General features: G+C 38.2%; 1 protein-coding gene across 2 annotated transcripts in view; it reads right to left on the reverse strand.

Annotated features, from left to right (window-relative positions):
- Positions 1-641: 641 nt before the first annotated feature.
- Positions 642-19784, reverse strand: part of TOX (thymocyte selection associated high mobility group box) — a 217742-nt gene continuing 198599 nt past the window's right edge. For both annotated transcript variants that reach the window (XM_030239706.2, XM_009085557.4), the window contains 3 exons: positions 13846-14232; positions 4789-4940; positions 642-2900 (listed from right to left, as the gene is read on the reverse strand). In XM_030239706.2, the coding sequence (XP_030095566.1) occupies positions 2864-2900; positions 4789-4940; positions 13846-14232 (576 nt within the window). In that variant the 3' untranslated portion in view covers positions 642-2863. The remainder of the gene's footprint in view (positions 2901-4788; positions 4941-13845; positions 14233-19784) is intronic.

Here is a 19784-nt window from a genome sequence, read left to right on the forward strand (position 1 = left end):
GCATTTTGTCCACCATGTTTTAAAAATTATTTTAAAGTATATTATTTTTAATGAGCGGCAGACTATTTCCTTTGGTTTCTATCACTCTGACAGATGTTTTTATTATATTTTCTTGCTGTTACTGTGTAGCTTCCATGTGCAGGTTGTTTAGTTCCTGTGTGCTTTCTCATTATTGTGGTTAGGCCAGATGGTGACTTACAACCAGTGACTGGGGTGTCTGTGTTACTGTGGTGCCTAAGGCACAGCACTGCAGTGAAGGATGGGGCACATCTTTACCAATTCCAGTGGAGTTTCACCTGCTTCCAGAAGGATCCCAACCATCTATGGGCAATTTATATCTGTCAATACACAGCCGAAACCAAGCAGCAGACTGCGCATGGATGGCAACCATTTACTTTTCTGAGGTCAGACATGAAGGAATGACATCTATGGATTGAAGCTGGATCTTTCTTTTGAGAAAAAATGGTTTCAGTATATCCATGGCCAAAACCTCTGTTCTTCCAGCACAGTTGTTTCATCTGAGCAGAGACTGAACACAGAACCACACTCAGAGGATGGGTACCGGAACCACACTGGATGGGTAAAGTGCTACACAGCACTTTCCCATGCTGACAGACTGAGAAACACCAGCTAGCCAGAGGTTCATACAGAATAAGTATTTTATTCATGATGTATTTTTTTATTTACATTAAAGTATTCTTGTATTTCGAACTCTGCTTGGATACCGAAATTAACAACTTTATGTGACTGCGCACCTGCTCTAAAAGAAATGAAGATAACACAGTTCCTTTCCATAAAAGAAAAAACAAAACTGCCTGTCGAAATCAAAGTTGATTTTTCTCATTCTCAGTAATTATCTTTTCTCTTTAGAATTAATATGAGTGGAAAATGTAGTTTACTGTAATATAATAAATAGAAGACATTGGGTAATTAGTAGTGCTGGTATATTTCTAAAGTACTAAACAGACAAACAATAAACTGTGAATTTAATCACGAATTCTCATATAGTTTCAAGACAGGAAAATTAGAGCTCTCAGCTACAGTTATTTGAGTAATCACATCTGATCTGCATTATTTATTAGTTATTACATGCCAAGTGATTTCGATTGTACATTGCCTGAAATCATTCAGAAGCAAGCATGCCTTTGTTTCTGTTTTGTTTTATAAAGAAAAACCAATGGCATTGCCAAATGTGTATTCTATCTGAAATCCTTCCTTTATTTCATATAGAAAATACAAATCAGTGGTAGTGTCCATTAGTGAGAAAGGCATCTGGGACAAAATCATCCAGAAATATATTTTCAGAGCTATCCCTGACCGCAAACATTGACTAAATACCTTCTTTTGGGTATTTTTAACCCTTTCCCTGTGGCTGCTGAACTTACCTTTCATTTTAGGATATATTTCTGATATACTCCCTAAAATTCTGCGGGACCTTTGCATATATAATAAAATGGCTGAAGCATATTTGGTAATATGTTTATTCCACTTGACAAATTAACAAAACTTGATGAAGTTTCAAGAAGCAGTGTTATGCAGTTTTATTCAGTTAGTTTTGTTGGTTCAAGTCTTAGTTTTGGGCAACTTCCTCCTACAATGCTTTAAAAAGGGAATTACTTAAAATACCTTTTTTTTTTATTTTCCGTAATAACCAAAGAAATAGAGAAATAGTTCTTGGTTACCTTCATTTTCTGCCATTAAAGCAGGTTTGTTGTTATATTTGTCACTGTAAAAACTAAATAAAGTATTCACATCATCAGTTGTGAACAATTTGTGCCAGCAAAAGTTAAAGCGTCAAAGAAACCTCTTTAAAATGCTAACAAATTTACTTACAAACACCTATATTTATTATTTCATAAATAGGCGCAACAGGTTCCATAAAAAAGATTAAATACAGACACAGTATGAAGAAACAATAATACATAGCCATATGTAGAGGTTATAATTTAGCTGTCTCCAATCTGTTTCTGCATCTAATAAAATATCAGGTAAGCATTTGGCAGTTTTATACATAAAAGGACTTAAATGACGTTTACTAACCAGTACACATAAAGTGATTTTCTTTTAAAAAAAAAGCTTTTTTTTAGGCAGTACAAAATAAATGTGTTTGCTCTTTATCAACATTAGTTTTTTTCTCCTAAGTTTTTTGCATTCATTTCATGAGACAAAGCCAATATTTTTAATTAATATAATTTGGGACTACTTTACTTTTTTTCTCCAAATACTTTGAAAATATAGACTATCAGTCAGTTGTTTAAAAATGAAGTAAAAATATGAATGTTTGCCAATTTTACCCTTATTGTGAAATCAATAAACTGGAATGAGCCAGTTTCAGTTACAATTAGCTACAAAAACATTCACATTTTATACTCTAGGAGAGTGTAACATAGATGCTATTTACAAACTTGCTATGACTGCTACATCAAGCCATTTAAAAAGTCTTTAGTAGTTTCATATAAACACCCATTATGAAAAACCAATGGAAAATCCAGGACTTTTATCCGAGACATCTACAGTTGCTAAGGCAGTTACTACCGCAGCACTTCACAGCAAAAACCAACATAAAAACTGAATGGTCCAAGTTTCCTTCAGGGAAGAAGAAAAGCAATGTCCGTTATAGGATCTCAGGGAAGGGGTGGAAAGGAGAAAGAAAGAGAAAAAATGGGGAAAAAAACAAAGAAAAGGAAAGAAGCAAGACTATTTTTTCCAGAGTGGGTGACCCACAAGCTCAAATAGTCCTAAGTGCTTAGCAACTCGTATTTTCTAATAAAATGCAGAACTGCCCTGACTGCATAAAGCAATCCATGATGAAAAGACTTCCCTGCATTCCTCAGTGAAAGGAAAGGAGAGGTGTTTCAGATTTTCAGGTAAGGTAGAGTGCTTTGTCCCTCTGCATGCCCCTGTTCAAAGAGAAAAAGAACAAATGTGACTTTTTTTTTTTATATTTGAAAAATTTTTAGTTCTAGTCTTCAAGGAAAAAAAAAGAATCAGCCCCACAACCCCACTGCATGTCATTAATTCCAAGCATATCACTGAAGTACAGCTGCATTGCCATGGTAATAATAAGAAAAAGTCATAGTGGCTTATAGCAACCTGGAGACCACATCTGTCTGCTAAACTGCACAAGACTGGGACGTGGGTTTGAGCACTGGTTTGGGGTAACCTGCACTGGTGGGCTGGTAGCACTGACTATCAAAAACTGCTTGGAGCTCCAGATTTAGCACAGGTCTTGGAATGATGCTCCATAAGCGCCCTATAAGAAGCAGCCAGTTTCCTTAGTGGCAGGAGAGCTTCATTGCATGAACACTGCTGTCAGCCACCAATTGAGCCTCTGGCATTTTTGATTTACTGGTACAGGTATAGCCAAAACGTGCTGGATTGGCAGGTTCAGGTAAGCATTTGCAAGGGGACACCAGAAGCTTAGCAAAGATAGTTTAAGTTCACATGGATTTACAAAGTCTTATCTACAGAGGGTGGACTATCTACAGGCATATGTGCTCACAGAAAGCTGCTGGGGATGGGAAGTTACTCCCACTGCACACCTGGAGAGCACTTCTGAGAACAATGACACATTGCTTTGTTCCAGAAGAGACCAGGAATCAAATCCACAGGTGGCTGTGGCTTGTTTGACAGAGGACAGTCTATTCAGAGCTCAGTATAAGTGGTTGTAAAAGTCTGTGGGCTGGATAGACTTCAACTAGGGCCTGCAGCACATCTTGATATGGTGGTAGAGCACAGAAGTAAAACTATTCTTCTGAACAAGTGGGCAAGTTCAGAAGAATAGTTTTACTTCTGGGGCAACAGTGATAGGTATGGGAAAGAATGATGCTGCTGTTCAGACTTGCTAAAGTCTGCCTCAGTGTCAGCAGGTTGTAGCAAAGTTGTTATTCTGAACTAGTAGCCAGAAAATTATTTTTATTCAGTTCTAATTTGAGTTCCAGAAACACTTTAAAATAATAAGGCAAGTGAAATTTTTGGTTTAAGTAAATGTAATGGATGAAACTGGTCTTTAGTTCTGCTTTCAGTTCATTTGTCTGGGCTAGATTTGGCACTTTGGGAGCAACCAAGAGCTTTTATCTGCCATTGCCTTGGGGATTCAGGCTATATCAAGGGGAGGTCAGGCTGGTGGGCATGTTCTCAAGGCACAACATCTATAATTTAAAACTGAAAAGATCCCTTCTGCTCAGTCTTAAATGTTTTCAGGCAGTTTGTGGCACAGTAACATGGGTCCACAAGAACCATGCTGCCAGAAATTGAAGGTTCAAAGGGGTTACTAACCTTATATTGAGGACATAGGGTTCCTACAGCTATGAGGTTTTTTTTTTCTGGATATGTTCTTCATGCCATTCTCTTCCATATATCTTGTATCCCATGTATCAGCCCTACTTCTCACTGATGTGGTTTTTCATGACCCAAGCTAGCTATTTTCATGACCCAGACTAGAAAATAGTTCACGTCATTTGTCTCTCCTTGATACACAGTGATCTTAAAACTTCTTTCTTACTCATTCTCCCTAAGATTTCAGTTCTGATCTTCTATGGAATGCAAGTTCTCTGAGACCTAGAAAGTGTATGTGCTATGATAAGGTGACAACAAAGTCTAATAAATGTATGTATTGAATAATTGCTCCCCCACAGCAGACTAACTACTGAATAAATACAGGGCCATCACAGATACACTTCAGAAACACTGTAGGGAAACAGGCAGCAGTGCTGTTCCCAAGTCCTCTATCATATACTTGTGTCATGAATGTTGCTCAACACAAGGTGGCATTCACTGGCTGCTTACCCATTACTGCAGTAGTCATTATTCCAGTCCACGGTCTGTGCTGGAGGATTTCTGCACCCTGAACGAACATACTCCATTGCTTGGGTAACAACTTGTGCAGCTGTTGATGTTGGATTGATGATATTCTGATAATCAGGCTGAAGAGTAAATCCCTAGAGGAGAAAACAAGTACATTACAAAGAATGAAAAAGAGTAACAGGTTAAGTGCCTTAAAAAGTAAAAACACTGACTGTACTGTGCAATGCTAGAGAATACTTCTTTTCCAGGTGAGATTTTGGTTATAAAACCTAAAAGAGGCCAAAATGTGTAGGTGCTTTCTAAGTTTTAAATCATTCTTCGGTTTGAGAAATGAAACACTGCCAAAGCGTTGTTGGCTTTTACACAGTGGAACTAAAGGAGACAGAGCAGAAACAATTCAAAACCAAGAGAACAACTCAATCAGCACTGGGACAAAAAGGTCTGTTTGCTCCTTAGAGCTTCCATTTAGATTAAACGTAAGCATACACACTAGTCACTAATTCCCAGAATATGCAACAGAATCTTTTTGAAGGATGTAGGCAGCAGGTGGCTGACTGTTTTATTAGACTACACCTATTCACATATTGTTCTCAAAACCCTTTTTCTTCATTCAGTCACAAAGGGACCATCTGCTGCTTCTTTTATTTGCACTTCTCTCTCAACTAAACGGAAATTCAACCAAAGGTTTTTAACAGTTGTTGGACTAATGTAGTGAAAGTAGCACAGAATAACTTGCTTTTGAAACCAAGGAGATGAGAAAAAAGAGTGGAAGTTACAAAGAGACATCTAACCTGCTCCCTGAATTTTCTGTCATATGAAAAGTCATAATCATTTTTAGCTCTTTTGATATATTCTGATGTTTAAATATTGTGTTTAAAACCCAGGAGAACAATTGAAATTTCAAGGCCAGTGTATCTGGTTCACCCTGTACATCATGTTCCTGTAAAGTAGGAAGAGCTGTACTGGGTAAAATATGGGAATGTTGTATTAAAGCAATCAATGTCTACTGAAAAAATCCAGACCAAACTCCTTCCTGGGGCAAGGGCATACAATTCCCACTGAAGTTAACTCAATGCAGAGCCACTAAATCAGAAATGGAATTTGCACCAAGATGCCTAGTTTGGAAACTCACTCCTTCCACCCAAAGCTCACATACAGAATAGATAGAATTAACTCTCATAGATTTTTGTTAATTCAGTGCTAGTGCATTGTGTATGATTGCTTTTCTTACACAGCCTTCATTAGGACAGGAATTTTGTGGACAGAGGTTTTTTTTCTGCAGGCTTAAGAAGGCAGCCACCCTACCCTTTGTCAAGATAAATGAATATTCTCAGCTTTCACTTGGCCCCCTTCATCCACAGAAATTACCTTCCTTCAAATGGAATGTCACTTCCTTCTTCTCATCTCTCTTCCTTGGCTATTCCCTGAGGTCCTTCAGGTGTTTTGCCCCTCCTCTCATGAGCACTGCCACCTTGCTCCACTCATCCTGATCGTGGGTTTTAGTCTAGGCCATAAATGACTGCAATTTTATTTCTTAATCTTTTCCATATGGAGAATACCCTGAGAAACACTTCAGTACCTTAAAAACTCTTGGAAACCTTGCTTTGTCCCTGTTGACTCCAAGAAACAGACCCTTAGTAGTGAGCAAGTTCACAGCTGAATTCTGCATCTAGTTGCCAAGTTACTTATATACTGCCCTGTTAATGAGATTAAATAAAGCCTTCCCATGGTGGGTTTTACACCCATGGGGACTGTAACCCCCATGCTCATGCACTGCCTTTTCACCAGGCTCTAAATCTGTGCAGCGAGCTGCAGAGACAACCCCCATACCTGCAACAGATCCAGAGGAAACGGTAATTGAGCAGATTTCCCAATGACTTTGATTGGAGTTTTGTGTAATTAGAAGGCAGAAAATTTGGGTTTGTATACCATCTTCATCATTTTTATACCAAATATCAACCACAAGGCCTTTTTAATTTAGTTGTAAGAGGAAACCAACCACAGAAACACATCCTACCCCCAGATTCCCAGATTTTCCTTTGCTAGCAAATCCCCTGATCTATCATACATACAGGAAAAACACTATATAGGGACATTAGCCAGCAGCAAAGCATGCAATTGAGCAGGCACAGAGACTCAAGTACTCATAAAATCACAGAATGGTTTGGGTTGGAAGGGACCCTAAAGATCATCTGTGGGCAGGGACACCTTCCACTAAACCAGGTTGCTCATAGGTCCATCCAACCTTGCCTTGAACACCTCCAGGGAAGGGGAGCACCCACAAACTCTCTGGACAACACTCATGCAGAAAGGAGACAGTTCCTCCAAATCTGAGGAAGAGACCACCAGTACAATATCCATTCAATTTTTTTTTGGAATTAGGATAAATAAATAACTTAGGTGTCAGAGAATGGTCCTGGGTTTTAACTCAAGAACTGGGTGCGGATGCATTCTCATATTTTTTCAGGTTTTCTGTGTGACCACAGCCAAATTTCTTTGGCTCTCTTCCAGCAAAGTACTTGTGCATATGTGTTTGGACTGAACTGGTACCTCTCATGTTAAGGTTGGGGCTGCAGAGCCAAATTTAATTCTTCTACCTGCAAAATAAGGCGTAACAACACTTTCATCTTGTACCTGACAAGTTCTATTCAGTTTACAGCTGCCTGGGATTGGGCTCTTTTTCCTAGGGCACGCTCAGGTGATAAATGCTAACATGGTGTAGGGGTATCTGTGCCAGGCTCCAGTCCTAGAAGGGTGTCAGTGGTCCCTCTGGGGGGGTTGAGGGATACCAGAATACCTGCACTGTGGGTGATGGAAAGCATGCTTCTTAAAGCCAAATCATTTAAGCAACCTCAACTCAACCTCAACGAAGGACTGATAAAGTATGCTACTGTTTAAGATGTAAACAAAAATTACTTCTGCTTTTTCGTCAACAGAAAAAGCTCTGAAAATATAGATCTGTACAACAGAGGGAAACAGCCTTGTACGAGGCTTGTGGTAAATATTTGGGTATTATTTATGTAAGCTCTTAACAAACAATGATGAAATAAAAAGTGCTCAGAAAATGAGTGCTTCGAGGTCTAATTAAACAATGCTGAATGTTTTTGCATTGTAATGCTCAAGAGAGAATCACCAACTGTTTTGCAACATGCCTAGAATTTTAAATTTCATTTTCTTGTCCCAGATTGAAATAAAAATAGAGAACTTGATAAAGATTAATTTGATGTCAGGAGGGACATTTGCTCTTTAATTAGATTTCTGTAGCCCTAGCAGTTTCATTGTGCCACTGTAGCAAGTCCTAAAAAGCCTGCAGCAGAACTAAAGAGTGATCCTCATCTCCACACTTTACTAGGAACTAATTTCATTTCCTGCCTGTCTGGAGAGGTATTTTCAACAGGCATCAATGTTTTTGTCTTCACAACTGATTTATTCATCAATCTCAATGTGATATTTTAAACCTTTAAATTACATCCAAATCCTAAAGCATCTGTTTATTACACAAGGAAATTGAAAATCTGTCTGTGTGATATCATACAAAGATTTTTCCTTAAGGTTATAAAGGAAGTTGACAGATATTAATGATTTTTTTTTCTCTTGACCTCATTCGAAGACAAAGCTTAACAAAAAAGAAGAAGAAATCTGGACAAATACAGCAGGTTCCTGAGTTTGCTGTATATAAAATATATACCAGAAAAAATGAGGTTATTATTTTTGGCAGGCTATGCAATCTTGCTGTATACATTTATTTTCTAAAGGAAAAGAAATACCTAAAAGTAGACTGAAATGAGTTATTATTTAAAAAAAAAAGTTACATACATTAATCTTCTGGTGCTTTGTTATGCATAGGTACTTGCAGCCATGGCTACTAGACATTAGGAATCTAGTTTTGCTTCCTCTGCCTGTGAGCTGAAGTGGGACAGAGTTGGACATGGGACTCACCATCCTATGCAATGCTTGGGTGAAGGATTTTGAGCAGGGAAGGTGATGCTTCCAGTCAGGCTACTTAAAAGGGCTCCTTAACACGATCTGGGTGTATTAAGGAGGGGGTGAATCCTCAGTCTCTTCACTCTTCACACCAAAGAGCACAGTGAACAGGCTGAGTAGAGGTGTATGCTCAGAAAGAGGCACAAATGTCCATGTGAGTAGAGAAAGGAAAGAATGACCTTGCAAGTGAAACCAGGCTGCAGCTTCAGCTGCTGTTTCAGCCTGAACTTTGGAGAAATTGTGCTGATTTGAATGACAAGGGTTAATAATCAGATCATCTAAGGCCAACTGAGTAAAAATTAAACATCACTTCAAACCTAAGAAACAGACTGGAGAGAAACAATTCTGTATCAGTCAAAAAATTATACAGTGATAAGACACTCATATGAGCATTTAATGAAAGAAAAATCACAATCTTCAAATCTACTGTGAATATACCTATGTGTCAAAGGTGGATAAAAGAAAAACTGGCAGAGTGGATTTTGACTTTGAAAAGTAAAACTTTAACACAGCTCCTGTTAATGCTATTTAAGAAAAATATAATAAATTTCAGAATTAGAAGTTAATAAAAGTCAGGATCTAATTTTAAACTAAGTATAAGAATAGAGGTTATGGTAATTTTTTTATAGTTTAAAGGATTATCGCTGTAAACAAGCATCCCAAAGGTCTACAGTAGTGACCTTTTAAAATTTATTCATTAACTGTTGGAACAGAAGAGAAAAAAGACAAAATAATCTACTTCCAGGAAATTACAATTTATATAACTCAAAATAGAGATTGTTTAAAAGAAATTAAAAAATAATTAATAATACTAGGCATATGACTAAAATTCTAACACCAAAATTTTACATTTCATTTCAGAATAATTTGGATGCATTTCATCAGCTGCATAGTCCACAGAGTTAATTGATTTTAAAAATAACAGAAATTGTGCAGTCACTGAGCACTTTTGGCTACCAACACTTCTGATTTTTCTGATGTTCTGTAGTTTTTGTGGATCCTCAAAGGAGACTGCCCTTCTCCAGCTGGCAGTCACTCTGGATTTGGCAGCTGCACACGTGCAGGCAAGGAGTGCTGGATATGGAGAAGGACATGCTGTTCCCTGTAGAGCTGATGAAGATCAGCTCATTGTCCTGGAAGCAGTGGGAACAGAGCTCTCTCCTCAGGTCAGCACTTCTTAGCAGACCCTCCTCATAGTTTGCACAGAAGAGTTTGTGAATTTCACACACAATGTCTTTTGGAAAACTGTATTCCTGCCTGCCAGGACTGAAATCTGGATCTCTTTGTGGTTTTTCTTGGAGCTGGCAGTCCTTCAGACATTCTACAAGATGGCCTTTGATATGAAACTATCCTCCTTTTCCTGGAGAAAATGACTGACCAAATGTCACAGAGCCAGAGTTCAAGCAGGGGATATATTGAGACCAAGGATTTGCAGAGCCTCCTACTGCAGAGTGTCACACTGGTGAGCCATGAACTATTTCAAAGAAAAAAAAAGGAAAAAACCAACCCCCCCCACGAAGAATAGAAAAAAAAAAAAAAAAAGAACCCACAATTGATAATTTCTACTTCTACCATGCCTCCAGCACAGTCTGCAATGAAGGTGCCCAGCCAGGTGAGCTAACACCTGCAGCAGGAAACTGCTCTGCTGGGAAGCTGTTGGCAGACTTACTCTTCTCTTGCCTATTAAGCTCCATGCTGCAGTGTGACATGACAAAATTTGCCTCTTTTTTCCTTATAGTGTATTAGTCTATTTAGTATGAGTAGTGCAGAGGCTTCCAAAAAGGAAAATTCCTCCTGTTGCAAGTCACTCCCTAGAGAGTGGTATGTTCACTAGTTTCTTTTCTTGCTGCCTTCATGGAGTCTTTGGAAAGGTTTATGGTGGCCATACCTAAGCAGGGAGGAAATAAAACAACTTGAGGGAAGAGGAAGTGAAAAAAAGTTGTTTTGAAAGCAACTATTGCTCTGCTTTCTCAAAATTCATATTCTTCAATTCTTCTTAGCTGCCTCTTTATGTAGGAGAGTGTTTTACACAGTGTTGTTTGGGACTGAACATCACATTCAGCCCTCCCCTTCCCTCCTCACCACAGGACAGACAGACAGTGTGGTGCCTCCTCCTTCTCCTTACTGCTGCTGACTCTGAGCTGCTGGGAGAGCTCCATTTTTCTTCCACTACATCCTTTCCTCCTGAACAAGCTCTGTGATCAGCAGAGTGTTTGCTCTATTTCAGCCAGAAGGGAGAGCAGAGTCCTTTGACAATTGAGTCAGAGATAAGGCCTTACTTTTAGGTTGTAATCTCTTGACTTCTTGGGTTGTAATCTCTTGACTTCTTGCTATTTGCTTCCTGGTGACCAACCTGTCTTCTACATTCTAACACAGTAGGAAATCCTGGTGTTTTGTTTTCTATCATTTCTTGACTAAAAAGGGTCATAGCTAAGAAACTGAGCAGGATACTTCTGTTCTGTTCTGTTCTGTTCTGTTCTGTTCTGTTCTGTTCTGTTCTGTCATGGCAAATCATGGTATTGTCAGTACACCTCTAGCCCTATAATGCCATATATATTTTGCAATATTTAAATTAAATTCACAAACTCTATAAGCTGTTGTATGTTAAAAAAACCCCAAACAAATATTCCAAAGTGAAATGACATAGATTTTACAGAGCTCAAAACCTGCATGACTGTAAAGCAAAAGCAGGAGTGTAAGAAATACAAATTGGCTTGTAGATATTACACAGTGATTAAAGAGACATGTAGGTGAAGCATGGCAGTGAAGCATTTCAACAAGTAACAAGCACCTTGAGTGAAACAGAAATATCACACCACGGTATCTTCATTAAAAGCATCAGCCTTTCTGACTAAGGAATATGAGTTGGTAAAAAGCATTTGACCTAAAATTTTGTGAGTTTAACAGGAGCACAGAGGTACAGCATTTTTACTTAACAGTAATTGTCCTTAGTTAAATAAAAAAGACTCATCATGATAAAGGTCTACATTCTGACTTCTAGAGACCTGTTTTCTACAACCAAGTGTCCTGCGTTTTTTCTTAAGCTAGAAACAAGTCAGCTGTGTGCCATATATCTCACAGATGACTGAAAGTACTTTCAAACCTTGGATGCACACACCTTATGCTACAAGTCTGCAACTTGACAAAATAAAACATTAGCAGATTCATACTACATTACCTTTTCTTTGGTAGAGTGTTTAGAGTAATGCCTAAGTTTTTATTCATAGAAAAATGATAGTTTATCTATAAATATGTAAGTACCTAACATCTGCATGACATCTTTTGCTATCCCCAACTCTACTATTAATCCACCAAATAGAGACAGATTTTCAAATCTATTCAGTAAATTATGCCTAACAATTCTGGAAAAGACATGAGGAGTTCTGCATTGGACAGCTAATACACAAGTGACACTGAAGCTGGCAGACAATCTGAACTTGGAAGACTGAGTCACTGTGCAATAAAACCTCGTTGAAATGCAGCTATAGGATCTCAACAGGTGGCCGTCACAGATGTAATTCCTCATGTTTGGTAAATGAACCAGAGAATTGCTTTGTCTCTCACTGCTCTGAGACTTCAGGTTCAACCAGGATTCCTCTGGGCTTAGGATCTCCAGACAGACTCTCCTGGCTCACCTGCCAAGGACTTCCTCTAGCTAATTCCAGCTATCCGGGCTTGGGGTCAGCTCCTGAGTTTCTCTGAGACTTGAGCATGGCTCTCCTGGAACACTCTCACTAACTGCAGGAAAACCTCCATGAATACATGACTCCACATATGTGTGGCCATCAGTCTGTTGAGTCTGTTTTCTCTGATAGTGAAAAATTGACTGAATTAGGAAAAAGCCGTGAGCACTTCACAAGTTTTCTTTCCTGATTATTCCAAATCACTCTTGAGACTAAGATCAAAGCCTCTGAATAAATCCAAATAATCCTGAATATATCTTGATTTATCTCCTGAACAACTATGTTTATTAGTTCAAATTCCTTTCAACTTCTGGGTTTTTTTCTGCTTTGGAAAATTTCTTCCCCTCTTAAATTGTTCTCCTGGCAAGAAGCTATGGTTTGTGTTCAAGTATTCCCAACTCTAAAGACCAATCTTGAGATGAAATGTTTCTGGCTTGGAAAGCAAATGCAAATGCCTTGTTAGCAAAGGTGAATTTTTAGAGAAATTTAGGACATGGAGCAAGTTCATGACTATGTATTATCAGCTGGTACTGACAACTTTTGTGGATGAAAATTTTGTAGATTCTTGCAATTGCATTCAAAAAATTTTCATTTTAATGCTCCTTTGCAAAGCAAGATATTATTATTGATAGTCAGATCTCATACAATACAAAAGGAAATTTTCTCTCATGCAATCAACAGTTTATCTGCTCTCTTTGTATTCCTCTGTAAGCCTGGAAGGCACAATACCATGGATGGTCTGCATTAACTCAGAAATCGTAGGAAATGTATTGAGAATCAACTATCTAAAACATTCAGAGTAGGGAAAAAAACCAACCAAACAAAAAAATCCCATATTGGGATGGTGGACACAGTCCATTTATTTCCAGTAAAAAGAAGGTATATCTATTTTAGTAAAATGAAGCTGTGAATGTGGAGTAACATAACACACTCATGCTCACTTAATCTAGCATGTTCAGTGCAACCTGGGCTGCTTTATGTTTCCTCTGACAGCTCCACATCACAGTCAGCAAAAGGATAATGGCATAAACTACAATCATATTTTTTCTAGACATGCCTGCCTTTTGTTTGCAAAGTGTGACTCCTGAAAGCTTTGCATTTCACTGTTTCAGGGCAGTCACAGATTTGCAGACGGATCTGTGGACAGTGATGGACATTGCTGCTAGCACAAACACTTCTACTGCAGTTTTCCATCATCCAGTTAAACTCCTTCATTTGTTCTTGCCCTTGGAACACTACCATGCTTTTGGAACCTGCAAAATTAAAGCTAACCTAAATATCTCTCACTATGCCACCTTCTGGATGACTTCCCTCCCCAAGCCCTCCCCAAAAATAAAACAATTCCCCAGAGAACTGAAAAGCCCCAACTTACTTGCTGCATTGTAGGTGAGTGTAAAGCAGACTGGACCTGCATTGGTAGCTGGTTTCCCATGGACTGCTGCATTGGGATCGGCTGGTGCTGCTGGATGTTGAGATGCTGGTGCAGAGGGGGGCTGATCTGAAGGGGTGGAGGAGGGGACACAGCCATGTTTGCTATGGAAACAGTCACTGGCATCTGGTTGTTGGGCTTGGGCGCTATGTTCCTGGGGATGTTGGCATGCATGGCGGTGATGTGAGGATTCATTCCTGGTTGTTGGTGGTAGTGGGAGCTGAGGTACAGTGCAGAGTGAGCCTGGGCAGGCCCATGAAACACTGACTGCTTTGAATTCATCAGCTGAGGTTGTGGGGAGGCTTTAACATCAACAGGTTCACTGTAGCTCTGTTGGGGAAAAATAAAATCAGAAAGTACTTAGAAGCTACCAAATATGGCTGTTCTACCCCCTTGAAGTCTAAGTGCCACACCATAGACAAACATTTATCTGGACCATCAAATTTTCCTTGAAATGGAGTTTGGTTATTACTCTAGAAAAATAATCAATACCTTTTCACCTTGCACTTTTGCCTTCAATATTGTAAAAAAAAAAAAAAAAAAAAAAAGTAATTTAGGTCCTTGGTCCTTCATTTCCTGGTCTAGCTTGGCATTTTCTTTATCCAAACTTGAAACTGCCATCACTGATCTAATATCTTACACAACCAAGGCAACCAAGCCTGACACATTTTTTCACATAAGCAGTCACTATTATTGTCCTCAGATTTCATGGCCTAGTTAAAAGGAGAATTAGGAGGGTGTGTTACAGAAAAACTCTAGTGATTTTTGACATGCCTTGTTTTTCCATTTGTAAACCATGGATAAGATTTTCAAGGTCTTTCACCACATACATTGATATTGCTAATAGTTATTTATCAGTTAGTTAACATGATGAAGAGGCTAAACCCCATCCTCAGCTGTTCTGCTGCATGGAACAAATACAGTAGCTGCTGTGCCAACACCTTTATTTTTAAATATTTTGTGTTGGAATGCTACCCATGCCATCAAACATATTACATAGGCCATGCATTAAGAGAAATAGGACTACTCTGAATAATTTCTCTTTTAGCAAAACATATTTTATTAATCCAAAAATTCTGTTTAAGACTTATAGCTATGTAAATGTTAGCCTGCACTAGATATAGGGAAGTTATCTTTAATCTAAAGCTAGAAGAATACTACATAGAATATGAGAAACTGCAGTTTTCAGACTGTTCTGATTTCTTAAAGTTACTAATAATAAAACTTCTCCATTAATGAATATGAATTTTAATAATAACTTTTTTTTCTAATATTTATAACTTGCTACATTTGGTTAAATACAATTTACTCAATTGTTTTTGTAGATATCTGGAGTGCTAACTGTGTGCTCAAATAAATGAGAAAAAAATAAGAATTAACTCACATATGCTTACAGGTGGGAATCTTAAGTCATACTGGAATTGATACTCAGTGAAAGGTGAAAGATGCTGGAAAAAAAATGGCAAAAACGTCCCTCTGGAGAAAGTCACTTTGTCAAAACAAGGCTTAAAGAGGAATACAAGCCCTTATTCTGTGATCTCCATGTCATGTTTGCTCAGTTTGCAAGTCAGAGTAAGTTTCATGCTCCTCTCAGCACTCCAGGGTCAGTGAAGTCTATTTGTATTCCTTTTGAAGGATGCACCATCCCCAACAATCCGTTGACATGAGCGTTGCTGAAATTGCTTCATTATATGCGATGATGAAGATGAGAATGATAACTTCCCTCTCCCTATGTGTAACTGCAGTTCCATTAGCAAAAATCCCCTTGTTTTCTCCAGTAAATGAAGGAAAATTAAATGAATATGAAAAAACTAATGCAAATCTCTGTCACTGTGGATCTGCCTAGCTCTGCTTGCATGTGGGTGTACACGTGTGCAATATATATTATGTTCATGTTTCCAGGATTCAGATGCAGACATAAAAGCCTGAAAGTAGCTGAAAAATCTGCCATTATTTGGATATTATTTTTTAAACACTGAATTAATGTTCATGAAAACATGGGAAGAATTCCCCCCACCTCTTCCCAGTTATATTTTTAGAACACTCCTGAGTGTAGAAGCAATGACTGGCAGATTTGCTGAAATTTCAGCAATTCAGAAGGTTTGTTAATTAGCAGCATGGTCAGGACTCCTCTTGGGTGTCCCATGCTTATTACACATTAGAGAAGGTGCAGGCTGTGTTTTTTCTTGAGAGACTTGGAAGTTTTACTGAGAGCACAGTCCCTTCATGGAAACAGTTTGTCTTTCCATGATGTAGCTGGCAGGGTCTCTGTGGTCTGAGCAGGGATAATTGCTCCTGAAGTGTCTAAGGGCAGATTGGCTAAACTAATCCTCCTGGAGAGGTGAGTGCTGCAAAAAGCCTTTGCTGACATACTGATACTGATACACTTCTATTTCATTTTTAACTACAAAGATGCTGCCATTCACCCCTTTAACAAAGAAATAGGGAACCAATCTAATTACTGGACAATTCTGAGTTCACACATAAGTGGTGGATGCATGGCCCACACTGAAAAAATTACAGACATATAGATAGTATAATTTGATACTTTAAAGGCTGAATTATGTTAAGAGGAATTGCAGAGTCTTTGGTCAGAGATGAATAACACTTATAACAGCTCTGAGAAGAGCTCTGCAAAGTGATCAAAAGGGAGAGTTTCAGTTGTCTCAAGCTATGAATCAGCTTTCTATATGTTTCACCACCTCCTGAGCCAGTAAAAAGCATAACACTTCAGTTTAAGACCAAGTATTTTGCTGTAACTTAGGATGTTTTAAGTCATATGTGATCTGAAACCAAACTGTCCAATATCAGTGGAAAACACATCAATATTATCAGTTACTGGAATCTTGATAAATGAACCCATTAAATGCCATTCTCCAGCATGCTGCACTTTCAGCTTTCTTCTGCAGCTAGGTCAGAAACACATATTTTGTAAGTATTGCTGGACTGAATAAAATAGGTGATATCAAGTATTTCAGCTTTGTGATATCACTCTGCTGTGAAATATAACAAGAAGCATGCATGACACATAGGTCACACTATGATTTTGGGCCCAATTGCTGCTTTCACAGACTAGAATGGGCATTGCACTGGCCCAGTGCAGTATCAAACAGTCTTAGACAAGAACTTTTATAATGGGTAAAAACTGGAATTAAGAAAGAATGGATTTGACTGTCCAATAAGGGCTTCAAATGCACAGTTACATTCCCTACTTTGCAGGTTGGATCTCAGCCAATATTCTCCTGACTTATCCAAGGAGAAGAGCACACAACTTAAAAAGCTCTCCCAAACATCCAATTAATCTTGCCCAAACTAAAACAGACTATTTACATCACTAATTGATAGGATTAAGTTCTAGGACAAAATTCAGATTTATGCAGTGGAGACCAAAACTACGAATCCATATACACAGGCCACCAAACACTGGAGCCTAGCAAATCCTAAAAAGTCTTCTACTAGGCATGTAGTGAGGACATCTTCCATGACAACTAGCTGAAGAATGGTGGTGTACACCGACCACTAGAGGGTGACAGAATATTACATTTAGTTGATGGCAGGTGGTGGTATTTTACACATCCATTAGTGAACATACACTAGAGTGACAAATTAGTTTTTCATAACAGTCCGTTATGCTCTTTGAGTGGCTTATACTTGTTCTGGAGAACAAGTTGAAGCCTTACTGTAAATCTTAACATTCTTCATAGTCTAGGAGAAGGATTTCCTCTGGACCTCTCTCTCCTTCTAACACCTAATACTATCGTCTAAATTAAATTAAAAAAAAGACTAAACTCAAAAGGTGAAGACAAGGCAATGGATGGTGCAGAAAAAGTATGACTGCCCTTTAGGCACAACAGAAATCCCCTTCCCATCCCCTCCCCCCAAAAGAATCTGTTGTTTTACTGAAACACAAAGAAAAAAGGGAAGAACATTTTGAAATCCCAACAGAAAGATAATGAAAATAGAAGAGATATAGGAAAAAAAAAAAAAAAGTACTACTGTAATTCTGATGATAACAAGTATAATTATACTCACTAAAATTACTGGTGGTGCATGACCTTTGGTCCACAAAATTATTTTATTTGTATAATATTTTCAAGGTAGTGTGTGATGATGCAGAGGAGTGCTATTCTTAACAGAAAGTGTTTAGTGTAGATAATTTTGCACAAATTAAGGTGAATCAAGTTCTTCCCCATGATTTTCACCAAACTCATGACTTCCCTTCCAATTTCGTGCAAATAGTGCTTTCCTATGCACCTTTATTCCCCTACTGTGTGCCAAAACTCCTTATGCTCTATTGCCAAATTAAAGAATTAAATTAGGAATAAGGGGTTAGGCATTGCTCACTTTGTTGTGCTATTCTTTCCTGAAGGGAATTGCCCTGGGACTAGTGGTCACTTTTATCACACTGCACTCAGCACAGGGAGCGTGTCTGTTCCTTAGAGGAAAGCAACATTGGGATTTCTGTCACCCCATTCAACTCACCCCTGTGGTTGAGCAATTATTTTTGGTAAAGACATCCTGCCCAATTTAGCTGTGTTACAGAAAAGAAAAAAAAAAAAGCCTAGATGATGCCATTTTGGCATCTCCACAGCTCCCTTTGGGATGTAATTTGAAAACTTTGAAGCACTTTGAAAACTCACACTTTAAACTCTCACTCTCTGTGTAACCAAAGAGCTCTTGAAACCTACACATGGGTCTTGGTTCTCTTTCTAAACTGTGCCTGCCTTCTGGCTACTGTTGGAGATTGTAATCCCATTTCTGTTGGAACATAAACATCCATGTGGTTGAAAGTAAAGCAAGGACAGGTTTTAACAAGGCAGTATTCTAAGGGCCTGATCCTTAGACTACTGAATTTAAAAGAAAATCTATTATTAATTCAAACAGAATTCGGATCACAGCCCAACACTGTTACCGTTACTTAAGTATTAATGTCTGTATGTCCATTTTATTTTTCATGAAAACCAGGTAGGATCTGACTAACAGAGGCTGAGAATCATTCCCAGTTGATGATCACTACTTTTGACCTCTGAACCATAAGAAGCATGCCTGGAATGTACAAGTGCCTATACTTATTTCCACTGTTAACATGTTAATGCAGTTTTTTGTTAGAAATGTTGCCAATAAGTAGGACTCATAGATGTATTCACAGATGATGTATATGGATATCTTCAGCTTACATAATTTATACATTCATATCCAGAATTCTTTTCTACCATAGAATATTATGTGGGAATTAAACAGATTTTTACAATAATTTCACTCTACTATGCAGTGCTCAACTAATATTGCTTCTTGCAATGTGAAACTAAAAAGTCAGTGTTGTCTCAAAGAAACCAGAGATCTACTTGCAGAGAAAAAAGGGTTTTTTTCTTGTTCTATTGATTTCAGAAAATTAATGATCAAAGCTTTTCAGTTGGAGCAGTATAATTTCAGTTGTTTACAGAAGAGATATTATCAAAGTGCTTCTTTATTAATAAGACCAATTAAGCTCTCCTTTGTAGTAAAATACCCAGTAAATACATTCAGAACATTCAGTAAATGTTCTTGGTACTACTGATGTGTCCTTTAAATATATGCTGAGAGACCTCCTCAAGGGCAAAGTGAGCCTTATGGCCAACATGCAAACAATTCACAGTGTAAGCAGCTTTACTTGTGGGCAAACACAATATATTCCAAATTCAGAATTTTTTTTTTTTTTTAACAAAGCCATAATGGCGTGACATAGCTCTATTTTAAATGAGGAACAGGTGTTTCTCTTTAAATAAGAAATGGAGGTCTGGCCTCCTCTCTCTACAGAACATGCACTATGTGAGGATTTCAAAGCCTGGAAAAGAGCTAAACCTAATTCAGGTTTTGCATGAATATGTACCATGAACCTCTGT

The sequence above is a fragment of the Serinus canaria genome, chromosome 2 (genome assembly GCF_022539315.1).
Source record: "Serinus canaria isolate serCan28SL12 chromosome 2, serCan2020, whole genome shotgun sequence".
NCBI classification, from domain to species: domain Eukaryota; kingdom Metazoa; phylum Chordata; class Aves; order Passeriformes; family Fringillidae; genus Serinus; species Serinus canaria.